The sequence below is a fragment of the Peromyscus eremicus genome, chromosome 1, assembly GCF_949786415.1.
Source record: "Peromyscus eremicus chromosome 1, PerEre_H2_v1, whole genome shotgun sequence".
In the NCBI taxonomy this organism is placed as follows: domain Eukaryota; kingdom Metazoa; phylum Chordata; class Mammalia; order Rodentia; family Cricetidae; genus Peromyscus; species Peromyscus eremicus.
Genome location: NC_081416.1, coordinates 116,720,115 through 116,739,340, shown reverse-complemented (window position 1 = coordinate 116,739,340; position 19,226 = coordinate 116,720,115). Strand labels below are relative to the sequence as shown.

Sequence of the window (19,226 nt, the reverse complement as noted above, 5' to 3'; positions counted from 1 at the left end):
AGCAGACAGTGCTCTATAAGCAGGGTGGCAAGACTGAGCAACACTAAGAAGCTTAACAGCCAGGGCTGGGTGGCGCAAGGCCGCAAGGAGCGTCGCCGGGGCGGGGCTGCATGCTGCAGTTCCCGAGGTGGCTCCTGCAGGGGAAGCTGAGAACAGCACACTCAAGCCGTAGAGCATCCCTCCACACCCACCCAGGAACCGAAAGCCTGTCCCTGAGTCTCCGGGGCCCAGTCGCCAAGCAGCAAGCCAAGTGATTGGTGCCGCGCTGCTGCGTGAGGCGGGACTTCCTCCCCACGCCCGAGACCGGAAAGGGACTAATTTTCCACCGGAAGGAGAGAGAAGTTGAGACCAGGAGCCAGACACCTGATGCTGGCAGCTCTTGTCGCGTGAAGTTGGGCCATTATCTGGCCTTCTGTTGCGGCGGCGGCGGCGGCGGCGGCGGCGACGCTGTCCCGGTAGGCTGGCTGGCGTGGCAGGCGTCAGAGGAATGGAAGTAGAAGAGATGGGTAAGCTACCCAGGCGTCGATCCTGCTTCTCTGTGCTTTATTTTCTCCATCTTTTAAAAAAAGAGGATTGAAAGCCCACGGAGCTGCGGTGGAGGGTAGATGTGCAAGAAGACATACGCACTCACACAGACTAAAGTTTAAGCACACACACACACGCATAGTACGTACATCCATGCATACACACGTACGTATTCACATTCACAGGGCTGATGAGTATCGGATCTACAGATCCAGGCATTCCGAGTCGATGACTCTTGTTTGAGGAATCACCTGTAGCAGTCATTTTAAGCGCGCGCACGCACGCGCACACTCACGGAGTTGGTGATTTTTTTAAGCTTCTTGAATATGTCAGCAACATGATTTGGTGTTAGAAATGGAACGAAGACATCTTGATAATACATCTTATTTCAGCTTCAACTGAAGAGCAGCAAGAAGACCGGTCGGTGGGAAGTCGCACGGTTTGTTAAGGATGGAGTCATGACTAAAATCTCATTTCCAGCTCAGAATCCTTGTACACAGTAGTCTATGCAAACTGCTTTTAAAATTGCTTTCAGATGGTGTGGGTGTATGGGTAGGAGGTTGGAGACTTGAAGGGAGTGAAGAGGGTGGCGAGGGGCATTTAGATACCCGTTTAATGGCTCAGTAGGTAAGAGCATTTGCGGCTCTTACAGAGGATCAGAATTTGGTTCCTAGCACCCATATAATATTGCTCACAATGACGTTTTGTTGTATAGGCAAATGTATATGTTGAATTGTGACATGGGCAGAAGTAGCACCTGAAATGCAGTAATATGCACAGTATTAGAAGCTGTATAATTCTAGACACAAGGATACAAATGGTCTTATATTTTGTATTTTCTTTAACAATCCTGTTGCCTGTCATTCCTGCTAGGAATCGATACCAGGGCCTCAAACATGTGTGTAAGCCAAAGCCCCAGCCTTTACTGCTGTTATTGTCTTAAGTAAATGACTCAGACCTATTTCTAGAGACTTACCAGTTCATTGGATTGGGACGTGGACCAGCGACAGGTCGTTTCCATTTCTGCTCCTTCTGTTGGCCCGTTAGCTGCGTCTTACCTTCTGCTGGTGACCAGCTGTGTTCCATTCTGTTTCCACCTCCCTTCTCTCTTTAGCATGCTCATGAGTGTTTAATTGGTAAGTATACAAAAACACGCCTGTTATTGACTGTAGTTATGTAAGTAGGTAAGTGTTGTTTAAAATTTCTTACATTGGGCTGGGGATGTAGCTCTGGCAAGGTGGGTACCTTGTGTGAGCAAGACCCTGGGTTTGATCCCTAGCATATAAGGTGGGAGGAGGGGAGAACCCATAAACTCTTATGTAGAAATCTTCGTCAGTTAAATGTTATTTTTGAGAAATTGGCTTAGGGTACTTTGAAGAGCTGGGAAAATACATTTCTGGCCTAAAATAATGGACTTCAGGATCCCACTCTGAAAATTCTGACCATCCACTGCCTTGTTAGAAAAGGATGAGGAGCTGGAGAGATGGTTCAGTGGTTAAGAGCACTGGCTGCTCTTCCTGAGGACCCAGGTTCAATTCCCAGCAGCCACACGGCAGTTTACACCTGTCCGTAACTCCAGTTCCAGGGAATCTGACACCTTCACAGCAATGCACATAAAATAATTTAAAAAAAAGGATGAGATTTCAGTAATGATGAAATGATGAGTGCTTCTGTTTGATATCTCCTCTCAGAACTTAAATCTGAGCAAAGTTTAGAGAAAAGGACTGTTACTAAGTACCGAGTTACTTGTTGCTTCTGTCACTTTGTGAGGGGGTCTATAAGATGGTTTTTAAAGACACTTCACATTGAAGAAGGAATCCAGTAAATAGCTGTGGTCTTTACGAGTTTGCCATTACCTTTACAGGGTATAATTTCCTCTACGAAAACCTTAGATTATAAACTGTGGGAGTGGCCTCTGCAAACACCATGGCCAGCAGTGTCAATCCATGTGAGGCAAGAAGGAAGTTTGGTTCAGCATGACTCAGTAGCTGGCGTTGGCTCAAACTTCTAGAGTCTGACCCTAAAGTGGTTTATTTTAGGCATATTTAAGATAGTACAATTTGGAGCCGGGCGGTGGCGGCGCACGCCTTTAATCCCAGCACTCGGGAGGCAGAGCCAGGCGGATCTCTGTGAGTTCGAGGCCAGCTTGGTCTACAGAGCGAGATCCAGGGCAGGCACCAAAACTACACAGAGAAACCCTGTCTCAAACAAACAAACAAACAAACAAACAAACAAACAAAAACAAACAAAAAAACAAGATAGTACAATTTGGAAAAAAAGTTTCCTTGTGTAACACAATCAATCCCGTGTGCACAATAAGGTATAATTACATTGAAACTCTTTTCAAAGTACATGTCACCTCTTCTATAGAGATAAATTCTGTAGATAGACTACATGTGTTAAAGGATCTGGTGTGGTTTCAGTCATATAGGTAGTGCAAAGGTCACTAGGCTATTAGCCACCTCCAGTCCTGTTTGTAAGGGTTGGGGGGGCAGGTGTGGCCTGGCCCTGCAGATATCACAGAGGTCACCGAGGCTATTAGCCACCTCTGGTCCAGTTAGTAAGAGCCTGGGGAAGCCCTGGCCCTGCAGATATCACAGAGGTCACCTAGGCTATTAGCCACCTCTGGTCCAGTTAGTAAGAGCCTGGGGAAGCCCTGGCCCTGCAGATATCACAGAGGTCACCTAGGCTATTAGCCACCTCTGGTCCAGTTAGTAAGAGCCTGGGGAAGCCCTGGCCCTGCAGATATCACAGAGGTCACCTAGGCTAGTAGCCACCTCTGGTCTGGTTAGTAAGAGCCTGGGGAAGCCCTGGCCATACAGATAGTACAGAGGTCACCAGGCTATTAACCATATTCAGCCTTCTCAGCGGAAAACAGGTTGTATATCTCTTCCTTTGAAGAGACAGTCCTTCACATTTAACACTCCTAATTTCCCTAGTGTTTATCTGTGAGCACAAGGATTTTGTACTCTCTTCAGTAAACTAGCAGATAGCCATATTGTTGTGCCATGTTCAAAGTGTCAGGTAAATAGTTAAACTTAGTAGGTCAGGGGCAACTTGGACACACTAGTCTCCAGGATTATCAATCAAATTTATGATTCAGAGCACTTAAAATAGCATATCATAGATCTTTGGGCTCTTTTAGGAATAGTCAGAACTATACCAAGTATTAAATGTGAGTGCCAGAGTTTTCTTGTAGTAATGGGGGGCCATTCTGTATCATACTCACTACCACCCTTGGTTCTTCTGCACTCACTCGGCACAAATTAGAAGTCACCACAGTTACTAATGGGACTGTCAGGCCCCTAGGTGTATTTCAACAGAAGAGAAGTACTGTCCATGTTTTTAACCTCATCCCACAGCCCCCAAGAGCATACACTTGACAGTGCTTTGATTTCTAACGAGAAAGCTTTTCTTTTGATTTGTAAGCTAATTTGATGTCTTGTGTTTCTCTTCAGGTATGAGTTCCCTGAAAGCAGGGAGTTGTTTCCATGCTCTGAGTATTCAGAGATTATGCAGCCATAACCATGCCTTTGATATGCATAATTCAAGGGGAGCAGACACAGGCCAGTGGTTGTAATATCGCCGCTTGAGTATCTGTCAACGGTGAGTGTGTGGCATGTAACTCAGCTTGAGAGAGGTGGGAATTAGGCAGTACTTCCCAGAAGTGATTCTGAGCCACAGGCATTAGGAGAACAGAGGGGAGGAGGTCCACTCTAGGTGTCTAGGAATCAGTTGATGGTTTATAAAGTATAAATGATAAAAGGACAGTATTGAGTATCTTAACTTTTTCCAACGTGCTCTCTGTACTTTTGGATGTTGCTTCTTGTTTCTTCCTTCTCTCTTGCTACTTCCCCCTTCAGATTAGTGTTTGGAATGTGGAAGGAAATAGAGTAGACGGCAGAATGAGGGGCAGCCTTATGGAAAGTAATGTCCACATCCAGTCGGTCCATTTCTAAGAAGTATGCTCCTGTTTTGTTAAAGGAGACAACTGGGAAACTCAAGTTTTGTTGGCCAGGTGCTTTCCTAGTGGGTGCATTACATTCCTGTCTCCAAACCCGTCTGTTTAAATCGCTTAAGATCCAAATGTAGGCTTAGGAATCGGGGGGGGGAAGGGCAGATTTGGGTCCTAGTTCATACTATGGAAGTATTTTGGCTTAGTAACTGCATGTCGTTTGAATCACCTGTTTAATTTTAAAAAAACTCAAGTAAATGGTGGTTTAATTCTACCAAATTTGAGTGAGTGAAAACATCAGAGAAACCGGATTCTGACAGTCTGAGACTAGGAAGAAAAGTCAGTCTGCCTGTGAGTTGAGCTCCTTTATTTCCAGGATTGGTGTCAGCAGAAAACAGTGACGTGATGGGACACAGTGAACTTGACAAGAACCATGCAGCCACAGCTCTTTTGAGTGGCAGTGGTGCCAGGTCATCGGTACCCTCCTTGCTAATGACAGGTGCTAACTGGCCAACTGTCACCTTGCATTTAACTCTGTCAACCATTGGCAGTAAGGGACCCGTGTCTGCAATGTTGAGATCTCTTTTTTTTTTTTTTGGTTTTTCGAGACAGGGTTTCTCTGTGTAGCTTTGCGCCTTTCCTGGAACTCACTTGGTAGCCCAGGCTGGCCTCGAACTCACAGAGATCCGCCTGGCTCTGCCTCCCTAGTGCTGGGATTAAAGGCATGCGCCACCACCGCCCGGCTCAATGTTGAGATCTCTTAAAGCCTAAAGTTCTGAATTCTCTTTTCTTTACTGTCTAGGCATTTTAAGAACAGTGGTTTAAAAACAGGTTTGTAGTCTAGACTAGCCTTAGACTTGGGGCAATCCTCCTGCTTCAGCCTCCTAAGTGCTGAGTTTACAGGGGTGAGCTACCATGCCTACCGTTTAGTTTCTTTAGACAGGGTCTCATGTAGCCCAGGCTGGCTCAAACTTGCTATGTAGCTGACAATGACCTTGAACTCCTGATCCTCCTGCCTCTACCTTCCAAGTTCTGGGATTACAGGCATGCCCAGCTAAAGAATAATAATGCTTTAAATGGTGGATTTAGTCATGGATTTAGTCATATTTTTCTGGAGACTAAGAAAACAAGAGTCCTTGAAGTCAAGCTGACTCTGCTTTTAGCCTCCTAAATGAAAAGGTAGATAGAACAGGTCTTGTTTGCAAAATAAATTCAAGACCTACTCATCTACCAACAGCCATTACCTACTTTCTGCTGTCTTACCAGAGGAGATAATTGGTGTGAACTGACAGATGAGAACGGTGGGGAAAGCCAGAGTGGACACAGTCTCACACTAGTGATAGGAAGGTGCCTGGAGGTCAGACAGGGGCTTTTAGAAAGTTGAGAAGACATTTCCCGTAGTGCAGGTTTTGAGAATCGTAGCATTTACAGAATGCCACAGCAGACAGAGTAAACTGTGCTGTGTACAGCTTCTGGTGAGTGAGTCATGTAGGGTGGTGATTTTACCAGATTTGAGGCTGGGAAGTAGAGAATGCCCAACGGCTGATAAACTTGTTCCGTTTTGTACTGATAGCCAAGTACATGCTTCAGAAATATTTTACTGCATGCGTACAAGTGATTATCATCATTTGAACCAGTAGGGAGCCCATTATTTTTACTTTGTGTCGGGGGGGGGGGGGGGGGAGTGCAGAGGGGTTTATGTGCCATGATAAACATACAAAGTTCAAAGGACAACTTGCAGGGTCCTCCCTTCCATCACATGGGTTCTGGGGATTGAACTCAGATCATCAGGTTTGGCAACAGGTACCTTACCTGCTGAGCCACATCTCCAGACCCGGGAGCCAATCAAACATAACACTTGTTGCCATTCACGGTGGTTCAGGCTTGTGATCCCAGCATTTGGGAAGCTGAAGCAGGAGGATTGCCACACATGTAAGGTCAGCCTGGGCTACCTAGTGAGATACTGTCTCAAACAACCAAAATTAAACCGTCACCACCAACCACAACAAAAACAAAAAAAATAATTCTGTAAATAAAAATTCTTTAATTTGACCAGAAGTCAGTACTGTTTTATATCCCACATTCCTAACTACTTGTTCGTTCTATCTGCTAAAGATGTTACATTCTGGATAGCCTGGCTACTAAATGCTTGCTAGTTCCCACCATGCCCTGTGAAAGCTTTATGGGTTCTTTCCCCTTTGCTAGGGTGTGGAGCCAGCAGGTGTGGTGACCCAGTCATCACCGGAGTTACACAGTGAGACAGGGACAGCTGGGAGAAGAGCAGATGTTAATGTAGTTTGGTTTAACTGCCCACTGTCAGGGATCGTGGTCATAGAGGTCTGCTTTTAAAAATACTTTTCTATCCTGAGTGTGGTGGCAGGAGTTCAAAGCCAGCCTGGTCTAAATAGCAAGTTCTAGGACGTCCCCCAGGGTTACATAGTAGGACCCTGTCTCAAACATACACTCATACACACACAAAAAAATTTTTAAATGTCATTCTGTTTTTGTTTTGTTTTTTTTTAACAGGTTTATCAGCAGGTTGCAGCTGAGCATGACCGTGAGGTAAATACTGCCCCTGGTTGAAATTTAGTTTCATCAGCGTCAGCATGGGATTGTAAGGACATGGACTATATCACAAAATCCAGCAAGTCTCCCCCCTTTTTTTAGATTTATCTTTTCTTCTTGAAGAAATAACATGCTTAAACAAAGGTTCCTTATGGTTAGTAACTGTGATTCTTAAAGTTGGTCAACCCCTAGTTTAGGTAAATTTTAAATGTCAAAGATCTAGATATCTTGTTAAATTAAAAAAAGTATTAAAATCTTAACAGGTGTCATGTTTTTGCCATTTACCCATGTTTGTGTTCTGTGTGATACATTCCAGGAATTCCCACTAGAACTCTGAAATCAAACTGGCCATGTCTGTGATCCATTTTTCCCATTTGGTGGTTTCTATTTCAGTAGCTGAGAAATATACCTTTCACTATATACACATGTATATTTCATTAACAGTTTCAGCCAGTTCTGTGCAAGGTTAGAGGCCCAACTTGGCAGGGCAGGTGTGTGTGTGGGAGTGGGGGACAGGGCAGAGAGGGAGAGACAGACAGACACACAGAGAGAAGCTGTTAAACTCTCAAGTGATAATCAGTAGCCTGAACTGGTGCTCACACAAGTATAGCCTGGAAGGAGATGAGAGTTATTGTGTTAGAATTTGACAGTCTAGAAAATAAAGTTCTAAAGAGAAGGATGTTCCCTTCAACAAAACCCTGGGTAGTCAGAGTAGGACTTGGCTATGTTGGGTGGTATCGTGGGACATGGGACTCAACAGTCTCCTGCTGTTTTACAAGTGGACTTCTTGCTCTGCAGCTGGAGTCTTGAGCTTTGACAGTGACATGTGCAGGATATTGGAAATGTGAACAGGGGAGCCAGGAATGCAGCTGATGGAGCCAGGTACCGTGGTCACTAAATGGCACCTGAGAGCTGCTGGCTAGAGTGTGTTCTTCTCACTAGGACCCAGCTTTGACTCTGGTGGGCTGATGATTACTTTGAAACATCATAAATATACCATGTGTCATTTATTACTTGGCACTTAGGTTTGTCATGATGCCTCACATCCCTGAGACAAATACTTTTCCTTGTTTGAAGGGAAACAGAGGTCTATAAGGTTTTAGGCAAAGTAGGTACAAAATAGCAATCAGACCCAGTTCTTGGTTTCAAATCTGGCTGCTTACATTTTGTGATAGTACCTAGAATGAATTATCACTAATGTTCTTTCTTATATCTCCATCTATCTCTGGCCCCATTCACAAGTAGATCACGTGTGTGTGTGTAAGTGTGTAAGTAATGCTCCCCTGAGCCGCAGGTGCCTTCCGTTCCTTCACGCTGCCTTAAGGTTTTCTTCCTCCCACCGTAGGTGCTTTGCTATAATTTTGAAAGAGCCCTGCCATCATTCCCACCAAGAGCAACATGAAGCCAAAGAGCAGTGGTTGGAGGAACAAGGCCCTTGTTTACACAGCATGTATGGGTGTGCACCTGTGGATGTGTTAGCCCCCAAAGTCATATTATAAACAAGGCACACACTGTCCTGCCCGTAGGCATCATAGAGGTAATCTCAAAATTAGAGTGGTGTTAGGACCACCGTGAAGGAGAAGACCAGGTGTTAGAGAACATGTACACTGGGAGGAACTTGCCCCAGTGCTGCCAACTTGTTAGGAAACATGGGGGTGGATGGCTGCCTTAGTCACTCCTCTACTGCTGTCCTAACACTATTTAAAAATTCAAAGTTCTTCTGAGTCTCAAGACAATCTCTTAACTGTAACCCCTGTAAAATCAAAGTCAAAATGCAGATCACATACTTCCTTCCAACATATAGTGGCACAGAATATACATTACCTTTTCAAAGGAAGGGGAGCATAGTGAGGAAATACTGGACTAAAGCGAGACCTGAGCCCAGCAGAGCTAACTAAACTCTGCATCCCCATGTCTAATATCAGCATTCTTCAGAACCCAACTCCTTTCAGCTTTGTTGACTGCAGCACATGTCTCTCGGGCTGGGTCCACTCCCTGTTAGCAGCTCTCCTTGGCAGGTACCCCACAGCTCTGGCATCCCCAACATGTTTTGGTTTCCAAGGTAATTAACCTTTAGTTTCACACTCTCTCTGGGCCTCCATGCAGGGACACACATCTGGCTTCAGTGGATATCCTTAGCTGTGGAGGAAGATTCCACAAACCGTTGTATTCTTGACTCAAAAGCCAAACCACAGCCGGATGGTGGTGGTGCATGCCTTTAATTCCAGCACTTGGGAGGCAGAGGCAGGCAGATGTCTGAATTCGAGACCAGCCTGGTCTACAGAGCAAGTTCCAGGAAGGCACCAAAGCTACACAGTGAAACCCTGTCTCGAAAAACAACAACAACAACAAACCATAAAAGCTAAACTACGTGACTGAAGGTGCCAAGTTCTACTGCTTGATGGGGCTGGAACATGACCCCCTCACTCAGTTACATTTGCATCAGCTTCCTGTTGTGGATGATTTCCTTCACTGTTGAAGCTTTCCTTTAATCCCTTTCACAAGTTGGAAGCTTAGCTGGGTGTGCTCTTGCCCTGAGGTCCCACTCTATTCAACTAGCATCAGGCTTTTCTCTAAACAGTTTGTCTCCTTGAAGTCAGGGCGTGGCTCTAACAAACCTTTCCTAGTGCTCCTTTTCTCCTCAAACTGTGCATTTCGATTTTTCTTTGCTCTTACTCCTTTTCATTATAAATCTGCATGAGAGCAATCATTGATAGCCATATGACAGGCTCAATGCCAGGCTGTCTTGAAATCTCCTCTGCTAAATCCTTAATCCAGAACTTCAATTTAGCTTCAGGTAGAATTTTAGGGCAAGGGCAAAAAGCAGCCACAGTCTTTACCAAAATGGTGTAAGAGTGGTCTGTAGGCCACTTACTAATATTCATCCCTTCTCAAACTTCTTGATCTGGGCCCCCACCATTCAAATCACCCTCAGCACTGTCTTCCATGCTCCCATTAAGCCCCACTTAAATGTCCAACCACTTTTTCAGTTCAAAGTCCCAAATGCTTCAATATCCCTCCAACAAACAGCATGGTCAGGCCTGTCATGGCAGTACTCCAGTCGCTGGTACCAACTTCTGTCTTAGTCAGTATTCTATTACTGTGAAGAGACACCATGACCAAGGCAACTCTTATAAAATGTAATGGGGGCTCACAGTTTCAGAGGCGTAGTCCATTATCATCATGGCGGGAAGCATGGTAGCACTCATGGCACTGGAGCTGAGAGGTATATCCTGATCCGCAGGCAGGCAGGCAGACTGGGCCTGGCATGGGCTTTTGAAACCTCAAGGCCTACCCCCAGTGACACACGTTACCAGCAAGGCCACACCTCCTAATCCTTCTAATCCTTCTCAAACAGTGCCACTTCTGATGACCAAGCATTCAAATAGATGAGCCTGTGGGGGCCATTCTTACTCAATCTACCACAATGGTCAGGAGACAAGTACCTGACTTCCTGGTACAAGGAAAAATACAAAATGGTATTTCTGCAGAGTTTTTTGCCTTCTTGGGTCTGTTCTTAGTAAATAGTGTAATGTCACAATGTGCAGGGGCTGCTGAAGCCATCATGCCTTCCTGACCCAGCCCCTAGATCTATAGGCTAGGAGACGGAAAATACTTTACGTGTCCACAAACAGACAAGTGCAGTTTGACCCCACGAGAGCCCTTTGAGTTCAGGGTCTGACCCCTCGTCTGACAGCCTGGTCTGATAATGGCTCCCCTGGCATCACACAGGGGGCAGCACACAGGATGAGTCCCCATCAGGTGAAATGGGCTCAGTACACCATCTACCAGGCACTACCGTGAACTTGAGCTTGTGCTGGCCGCAGCAAACTTGAATACCAAGGTCAGCCAGCAAGGTGACCGAGGGAGAGGACAGGAAGACCTGAAACACCATCAGAAGGCCTAAAAAAAAGCGACATGCTTGGGCATTGAAATGCCATTGCAGATCTTGAGGCGTCCAGCCTTCTCCAAAGAAAAACAGGGATGCACGAATTGGTGGAGCTGACAGCTGAATGTGTATAGGTGCTGAGCAATGTCCACGTTGAAAAACGACAGCTTGGAGTTTTCATAGTCTAGCAGGACGCCGATCTTCTTTGGAGCAACTGTGATTCTTATGTCTGGAGTTGTCCTGTTGTGCAGAAATTCATACCGGTGCCTGAAAGTGCAATGTCGATACAGCAGAGCTTTGGAAACTGCAGTGAGCTGTTTGCAGTGTTTAGTACTGACTTGAGTTATACTCCTGCGATTTTGCCCCTTTCTTGTAATCCCTGACTACCAAGTAACATGACATTTCCAAACTACTTTATCTAACATTCGTCCCAAAGCCGTTTCAGAATTTCTTGAATGAATTCCGCACCTAAAAAAAGCTTTTCTACAGAACCATGGACTCCCACTGCATCAGAATTGTACAGAAAGAGGAAATTTGAAGCCAATGTGTGGCTCATTTGGAGTAAAGACATTTGAAACAGGGAGCTCTGTGGGCCTTCATGAGAAACAGGCTCTCTCTATGAACTGAACCAGGACTCCATGACATCCAGTTCTTAAACTTGCAACTGAGCAGGAGGCTGTGGTTACCTGGCTGTCACAGGTGAGGGCTGAGCACTACCTGTACCCTTTTTATTATATAACCTGTGTGCTTTGGAAAGTGGCCCAAATCAAAACGAGCCATAGGACATAGACATCTGAAGAACTGTGTTGTCCAGAATGTCGGTTCAGACTCCCTAGATCCACACTTGTGGCAGCGAGCCAGCTAGTCTCCATCTCTGTTCACCTTCACATTCCTTTAAACTAAGCAGCTACCAGAAAGCAAATGAGTCCCTTCCTTCTCTCTACCAATGGACTCAAGAGCATGAACCAAAACTATGGGTCTAGTGGAGGCCTTGTTCCCATCCTCTACTGGCCCCCTTCTCCTTGCCCCACCCCCAACCAACTCCCATGCTTCCTTTATCTTCTCTCTCTGGCTCTGACCCTTGTTCTTTCCAAACTAAAGAAGCCTTTCAGCTTTATTCTTGGTTCAGGTTAAGTGTATGCAGAGCAATTCTTTCATCCCTTTAGGGTGGTTCTGAGGGTTAGCAGAATCCAGTCTAATCCAAATCTCTCCCGGGAAAGCTCTGTTCTCTCTATGCTTGGACATGACCAATAACATTCTAATAACATGATACACGGTCATGGCCAGGCTTCATCAAGCCAAAAAGTGTCAGAGGCTGCATCTCCCCCCTCTTTGTGTAACCCTGGCTGTCCTGGAACTCGCTCTGTAGACCAGGCTGCCCTCGAACTCAGAGATCCACCTACCTCTGTCTCCTGAGTGCTAAGATTAAAAGCATAGCACCACCACTGTCCGACCAGAGGCTGCATCTTATAAGAGGTGCTTAGAAAGTAGTTGGGACTTGGGGGGCATGCATGTGTGCTTTGTTTTGCAAGTTTTCAAGTGAAGGAAGGTGGTTGCCATGGCCTTGTAAGCCCAAACATTTTGTGCATTGGCCAGGACTCTGGGACTTTTCCTCCATCCACATGGAACCATTCCATGCAGAGCTAGCCTACACAGTGGAACTATTAGCCACACTGACTCAAGATGGAATTAGCGTCTGCAGCAGCTGTACACTTGGATTACAGGAGCTGAGCATAAATGAAGAAACAGCCAGTGGTTAAGAACCACGCTTGTGGAGCCAAACTGCCTGGGTTGGAAGCAAACCTCTGATCATCCGTACTGGATGGAATATCCAGCCGCTGTGAGGGTGGCCTTTGATCACACTGTAGAAATACAAGACAGTACAGGCCAGGCATGGTAGAGCACGCCTTTAATTCCACCCTTGGGAGGCAGAAGCAAGTGGATCTCTGAGTTCAAGGCCAGCCTGGTCTACAGAGTGGGTTCCAGGCTAGTTAGGGCTACACAGTGAGACTCTGACTCAGCGGGAAAAAAAAACAAAAAACAACTGTATAGGACACTGTTGGTACCTGAAGAGCACAGCATGAACTTTAGCTGCTGTTTCTCTTTCAGAAGTGGGTGGTAACAACTCTTAGAACACCTGTGACTTTTCTAAGCAAACATGTGTGCCTTGATTACTATTAGTAAACCTCTTACTTGCATCTTTCAAACCTTCACTTTGGGTGTGCAGATTGACTTTACCTTGTGGAGGCAAATGTGTGCCTCATGCACCAGGACAAGCAGTTTGCTCCCAGGTCTTCATGTTTAGGTACGTCTTCACAGGCCACACCAACAGTGTAGTCCAAACGCTCATCTACCTCCACCTCCCAGTAATGGCGTCCTCGGACTGGAATCAGGTTTCCAATGACAGCAACACACCTGGTTTTAGGAAATAGAAGCATGTGGTGGGAGTGGAGGGGGACGGGGCAGGGGAGCAGGGTGTTAGGGTGCTTGTGTAGCATGCACAAGGCTCTGGGGTCCATCAAAAGGTGGGAACATGTTTCATTTAGGATGCCACACTAATGCTGAAGGTTGGAATATTACACCACCTGGCAATGGATGAGGTTAACACTGAAACCCACAGAACAGGTTCTGTTGCCTCTTAGAAATGGCTACGGCATTTCTAGTAATGAAGGTAGATTCATTGTAAGATGGGAGGGACTGAAGATTCGCCATATGCTTGAAGTTCATGACTGGCCAGCCCTTGATCTGCGTACAGAATAAAGATCTCTGAGGTAACCTTTATGCTTGGGGTGACAGACTCCAGAGGTTAGGCTGGTGTAGACGGGGCCTGTGCAAGCCTGACAACCTGAGATCCACCTCCAGATCCCACAGGAGGTGGAAGGAAAGAGTCAGCTCCACAGTGACATCCTCCAACCCCCTCCCCATGGCGTGTGTCTGTCTGCACTCACACGTGCACACCACACACACTAATAATGAGAATGATGAAACTTTTTTCTTTTCTTTTTTTTGAGACAGAGTTTCTCTGTGTAGCTTTGGAGCCTTTGCTGGAACTCACTCTGTAGCCCAGGCTGGCCTCGAACTCACAGAGATCCTCCTGCCTCTGCCTCCTGAGTGCTAGGATTAAAAGTGTGTGGCCTGGCTGAGAATGATAAAGCTTTCGAAAGAAATTCATAGTGACCTAAAAGCAAGATAGCACATTCCTCACCAGTCATCAAAGCTGACCCCCTGCCTCCACTGGGAACCATCACCGACAGCTCAGAGGGACATTTTGGTGTACGAAGTACTCAACAGAGGGAAGGTTTCCGTTGCAAGTGGGGTCACATCAGAACCTCCAAAGTATCCATGTTTCATCTGTGTCAAGATTCCTGTTCTAGCCAAACCTAAGGCAGCCTCCAGCTGGGAAGATTTGTCCAACTGACATCAAACATCTTCCACTCTTTAGGCCCCTGTTTGATTGCCCGAGCAAAGCTTTGGGAAGGCAGCCCACATCTCTCCCTGTTGCAAATTCAGCGACTCAAATGGAAACCACCATGTTTCTGCCCCTCTCACCTGCCAGAGCCCGTTTAAAGTGTAACGGAGAGGGGTATGTACCTCTCAGATCTTCCTTTTGGCTAACAGACTCACTGTTCAGGGGCTGGGGAGCAAGCTCAGTCCTTGCCTTGTAACTATGAAGACCTGAGTTCAAGGCCCAGACCCTACTGAAAAACGTGGGGGCTGCAGAGATGGCCCCGTGTTTGTACTTAACCGCTGGGTTTGTTCCCCAGCACCCCCATGGCAGCCCAGAAGTCTGTAACTCAGTTCTCCAGGGATCTGACGCCCTGTTTTGGACTCTGTGTGTACCAGGCACATGTGCTCAGACATACATGCAGGCAAACACTTACACACACAAAATAATACAATTAAAAATACAGAAAGTAGCCGGGCGGTGGTGGCGCACGCCTTTAATCCCAGCACTCGGGAGGCAGAGCCAGGTGGATCTCTGTGAGTTCGAGGCCAGCCTGGACTACAAAGCAAGTTCCAGGACAGCCAGGGCTACACAGAGAAGCCCAGTCTTGGAAGGAAAGGAACACACACACACACACACACACACACACACACACACACACACACAGCTGGTATGGTGGTGTGACATATTCCTGGGCCAGCTTGTCTAGCCTACTAGCTGAACCCCAGCCCAGTAAGAGACCATGTCTCAAAAACAAGGTGGATGGCTCCTGAGAACACCTGAGGTGGGTATAAGATTAGAATAAGCCCTTTCTTCCTTTGGTCATGGGGACAGCCTTTGGCCATGGTGACAGCCTTTGGCCATGAGGACAGCCTTTGGCCATGGGGACAGCAGTAGAAAGCACACAGGACAGGCTCCAACGATGCCTTGTCTTTCGTAGACATGTCTGACTCGTACCTGCTTGAAGAGTCCTAGCAGACAGCATAGACAGTATCTTCCTCTCCATCCTTACACACAGCACAGCCATTCACAGGGCAACAGATACATTGGAATCGTGAATTAAAACAGGGCTCTCTAACTCAGCTGGACCCCTAAAGAGCCAAGACAATGGGTCTTAAACGCTGCCATATCTCAAGATGAAGTGCTAGGTGGCCTAAGCAGAACCTGGAAAGGATGGTCAAAAAGCCTCTTCCAGAGCCAGGTATATTGGCATACCACCTGTCCTCCCAGTGCTTGGAAAGCAGGGACAAAGATAAGGCATTCGAGGCATTCCACAGCCACAGGAGATTCTTTCTCAAAATAAGTTGAAAACCCACTTAAGTGAGACTCGATTGGGAGCACCTGCACCTCCCTGAGTACGGACAGCTGTTCTTAAACTCTCTCCATCTGCCCCTCCGTCCATGCTTGCTCTACAGGAAAGGCTTCTCTTAGTAAACTCCACCTTTACTTAGTACCGCCGCATCCTGAAACTGTCTGTGGTCTGGGCTTCTCCTTGGACTGGTATAGCTGGCAGCCAGGAGCTGTGTCTCCAGCTGCTGCTGACAGTGGTCGAGCCCCTGTCTTCCTCAGCACGTCCTCTGAGCTCTAACTTTTAACTACCTGGAAGGAGAGGCCATGTTTACTGTTTAAAGCCTGGCTATTGATTCAGCCTTGAGAGTTAATCTGCCCATTTCCTTCTGTTGCTTTTTATTTTTTCTCCCTATTGTATAGCAGCCCTGATTTTAAGCCTTTTGTATCTCCTTGGAGAAAGAACGGCATAGGTAAATAGTTCAACATAATGTACTGAGCTCTAGAAGGAACGAGCAAGCCGGACAGACAGACAGACAGCCCTCAGGTAACATCTGCCCTCAGGTCTTGTGTAAGTGCAAAGACAGTTTTCTGCACCCACTTTCGGACTGGCCCACTCCACCACGTTGGTCTAAAGCACCACTGAGTGAGGGTGATGGGGCAGGTAAGCAGAGGTGAGGACCAGGGCTTCTCTCCTGTCTCCTAGGGGGCAGAATGGTAAACATCTTTGTCTGCAGTTCTTCAGGCCAAGCCAGAAACTAAGGATCCAGGATGCTTCCCCAACTGCCACACACATGCACTCATTTCATCCTTAGAAACCCTGACATCACGTATCACTTGCATCATGGTTTTGACTCCTCTTGGCTTTCCTAGAGGTTCAGAAGAAATACTCTAAAATGGAGATCTGGTCTACCTTGATTTGGGAGGGAAAAGGGACACCTGCCACCTGCCTTATAAATATTCACAAAACTAGCCAGGCGGTGGTGGTGCACACCTTTAATCCCAGCACTTGGGAGGCAGAGGCAGGCAGATCTCAGTGAGTTCAAGGCCAGCCTGGTCTACAAAATGAGTTCCAGGACAGCCAGGGCTACACAGAGAAACCCCGTCTCAAAAAACCAAGGGAAAAAAAATTCGTAATACTCATTAAGACAAGCTAGTATATTTTGAAAAAACAAAACAAAACAAAGAAAACTCATTAAGAAGCTGCAGAGGATCCCACTGTGCTGTGGTCCCTTCCCTTCAGCTCTGCGGTGTGTGAACTGCTTTGTCAAATGAACTGCCAGGACTGGGAGGACAAGACCTAAGACAGTGCTTCTCAACCTTCCCAATGCTGCGACCCTTTAAGACTGGTCCTCACGTGGGGACCCCAACCATACAATTATTTTCGTTGCTACTGCATAACTGTAATTTTGCTACTGTTATGAATCATAATGTTTTGATATTCAGGACGGTCTTTGGGAGAGTCTAACAACCCTGTGAAAGGGTTGTTAGACTCCCCCAAAGGAGTTGAGAACCACTGACCTAAGGGGAACCCTCCACAGCAAAGGGAAGGGCTCACAGTCTGGTTTCTACCCCTGTGCTATGTGACCTGATATCCTGGCCATATCCCATAGCCCCACAGCCTGGGACCTCCCTCTGCAGAAGCCACCACAGCCTTTCCCTTTTCTGGGTCCCTCCCCAACAGCTGCATCTTTTTGTCACAATCCAACTTCCTCTAAATAACAAAGGTAAGTTCCCCCGAGTGCTCCATCCAGTGGCCAGTCAGATACCTGGTAAACTGGGTCTTGCTGGGTGGTAGCTCCCTTCTGAAAGTTTTCTTCTCACTTCGAACCACGGTGAACCCATCTTCAGAAATGGTCAGCCAGGGATGGCAGGTGTCCTTGCTCAGCTGGAAGTAGCTTCCTGTGGAGGGAGAGAGCATCTGGAAGCCCCAGCCAGTCATTGCAGGACTTTTCCAACGTGGCCTGGTGGCATTACCCAAGCACACGGTCCAGTCCAGAGGGATGCACAGAAGCCCGCCCCTGGCAGTCAGGGGCAACCTGTGGATAGGGGTGGCCGCTATTGTAGGGCGGGACTTGAACACTCAGTGCCATGCAGCAGTTTACACATCTTCTCCCCCTTAGACCTGAGGGCTGTACCTAGACACAGGTGTTACTGTCTTCATTGTGCAGATGAGGAAACTAAGACACACGGGGTTAAGAAATAGGCTGGCAAGTGATAGCACTCAGATTGAACTCTCGCCTCTGATTCTAGAGACCAGGTTTTTGCTTCACAGGCTGTGAGTGTTTGTACCCAAGTAAGAATTTCTAACCTTGCCAAAGAAAACAAAATTGAGAGAACTTGTTTTTTTGTTGTTATTTTTTAGACAGGGTCTCATACTGCAGCCCAGGCCCATCTGAAACCGTTCTGTTGCACAGACTGGCTTTGAACTTGTAGCAATCCTCCTGCCTCAGCCTTTTATATGCTGGGTGTGAGCCAAGGTTCAGTCCTTTGCTGTTTAAAAAAGAGAGGACATAAAGCTGGCTGTCCTTTGCCCTCTGTGTCATTGTTTGTCTGTTTATAGCCAGCATCTGTTATTTCAAAACACCCAACTTGCTTTTCCCATCTCTGTGGCGAGAATATGAATGTGGGTTCTCTGCCAATGGGAAGTGGGTTCTCCTGGCAGCCCTCTCCTGCCAACGGAAATGGGGACAAAGAGGCACAGTGTGTCTCCGTGAAAGATCTCAGCCAAGGGAAATTTGTCCCCAAACACTGGCTAGGCTCTCTGCTTCTGCCGCTCACCTGGAGGCCACCCACTCAGCCAGTTTGAACTGGATTGCTCTGCGAAGCTTCTGGAGGCCTGGCAAGGCTCAAGGTGCAGAGTTGTAGCACTGCCCGGGGAGGAGGTGATGGGGGTGTGGATGTTTCTAATGAGGCCTCTGCTCACTCGGGACTTGGACATGGGACCTGCCAGTTCTCTGACATGATGAAGGCAGATGAGAAGGGATGTCAGCACCTAGTATGCTCAGACAGAACATGGAGGCAGGGAGGAGGATGAATAGTGGAGACTCAGTTGACTTCTAACTCTGTGTGTGTGTGTGTGTGTGTGTGTGTGTGTGTGTGTGTGTGTGTGTGTCTGACAGCAGGAGCCGGGAGGTGGCCATGGCTACTTGGAGTTCTTGAGGATGTCATAAAAACCCTCTTGCAAACCAGGGGTGCCCTCACACCCTGGAGAGGCTGAGGCAGGAGGATTAATTTGAGTTCCAGGTTGGCTTGACTACATATTGCATTCCAGACCAGCCTGAGCTACAGAGTAAGACCCTATCTCAAAACACAAAACCAACCAACCAACCAACCAAACAAACAAACACAAAAAGTAGATGAGTATATAGGCTACCCAGATCCAGTGGGTCTGCCTCTGGTACCTAAGGGGCATGGAGATAAGCCTTGAGTTCTAGCACTTTCTCAGTCAACCCAAGTGCTCTGGGGTTTGAGCCTTCATCTATAAACAGAGATCAAGGGCTTTGATGACCCCAGAGCCCCTTTGGGTCCATAAGTGATAGTTTTCTGGAGCACTCTTA

General features: G+C 46.9%; 1 protein-coding gene, 1 long non-coding RNA gene and 1 other non-coding gene across 6 annotated transcripts in view; 2 read left to right on the top strand and 1 right to left on the bottom strand.

The window, feature by feature from the left end:
* The first annotated feature begins 428 nt into the window (after nt 1-428).
* LOC131918011 (uncharacterized) lies at nt 429-7,305 on the top strand. 2 transcript variants are annotated; one of them, XR_009380812.1, is made up of 4 exons: nt 429-506; nt 1,496-1,661; nt 3,984-4,131; nt 7,007-7,305. It is a non-coding gene; the product is annotated as an uncharacterized LOC131918011 (long non-coding RNA). The 2 variants fall into 2 exon arrangements; XR_009380811.1 differs by having other exon boundaries at nt 438-1,661.
* Nucleotides 5,592-5,719, top strand: LOC131903218 (small Cajal body-specific RNA 15). The gene has a single exon (XR_009377463.1). It is a non-coding gene; the product is annotated as a small Cajal body-specific RNA 15 (non-coding RNA).
* A 3,643-nt stretch (nt 7,306-10,948) lies between the features above and the next one.
* The window catches only part of Fsd2 (fibronectin type III and SPRY domain containing 2), a 29,093-nt gene continuing 20,815 nt past the window's right edge, over nt 10,949-19,226 (bottom strand). For all 3 annotated transcript variants that reach the window (XM_059253290.1, XM_059253292.1, XM_059253291.1), the window contains 3 exons: nt 17,436-17,568; nt 13,173-13,349; nt 10,949-11,201 (listed from right to left, as the gene is read on the bottom strand). In XM_059253290.1, coding sequence (XP_059109273.1) covers nt 10,949-11,201; nt 13,173-13,349; nt 17,436-17,568 — 563 coding nt within the window. The remainder of the gene's footprint in view (nt 11,202-13,172; nt 13,350-17,435; nt 17,569-19,226) is intronic.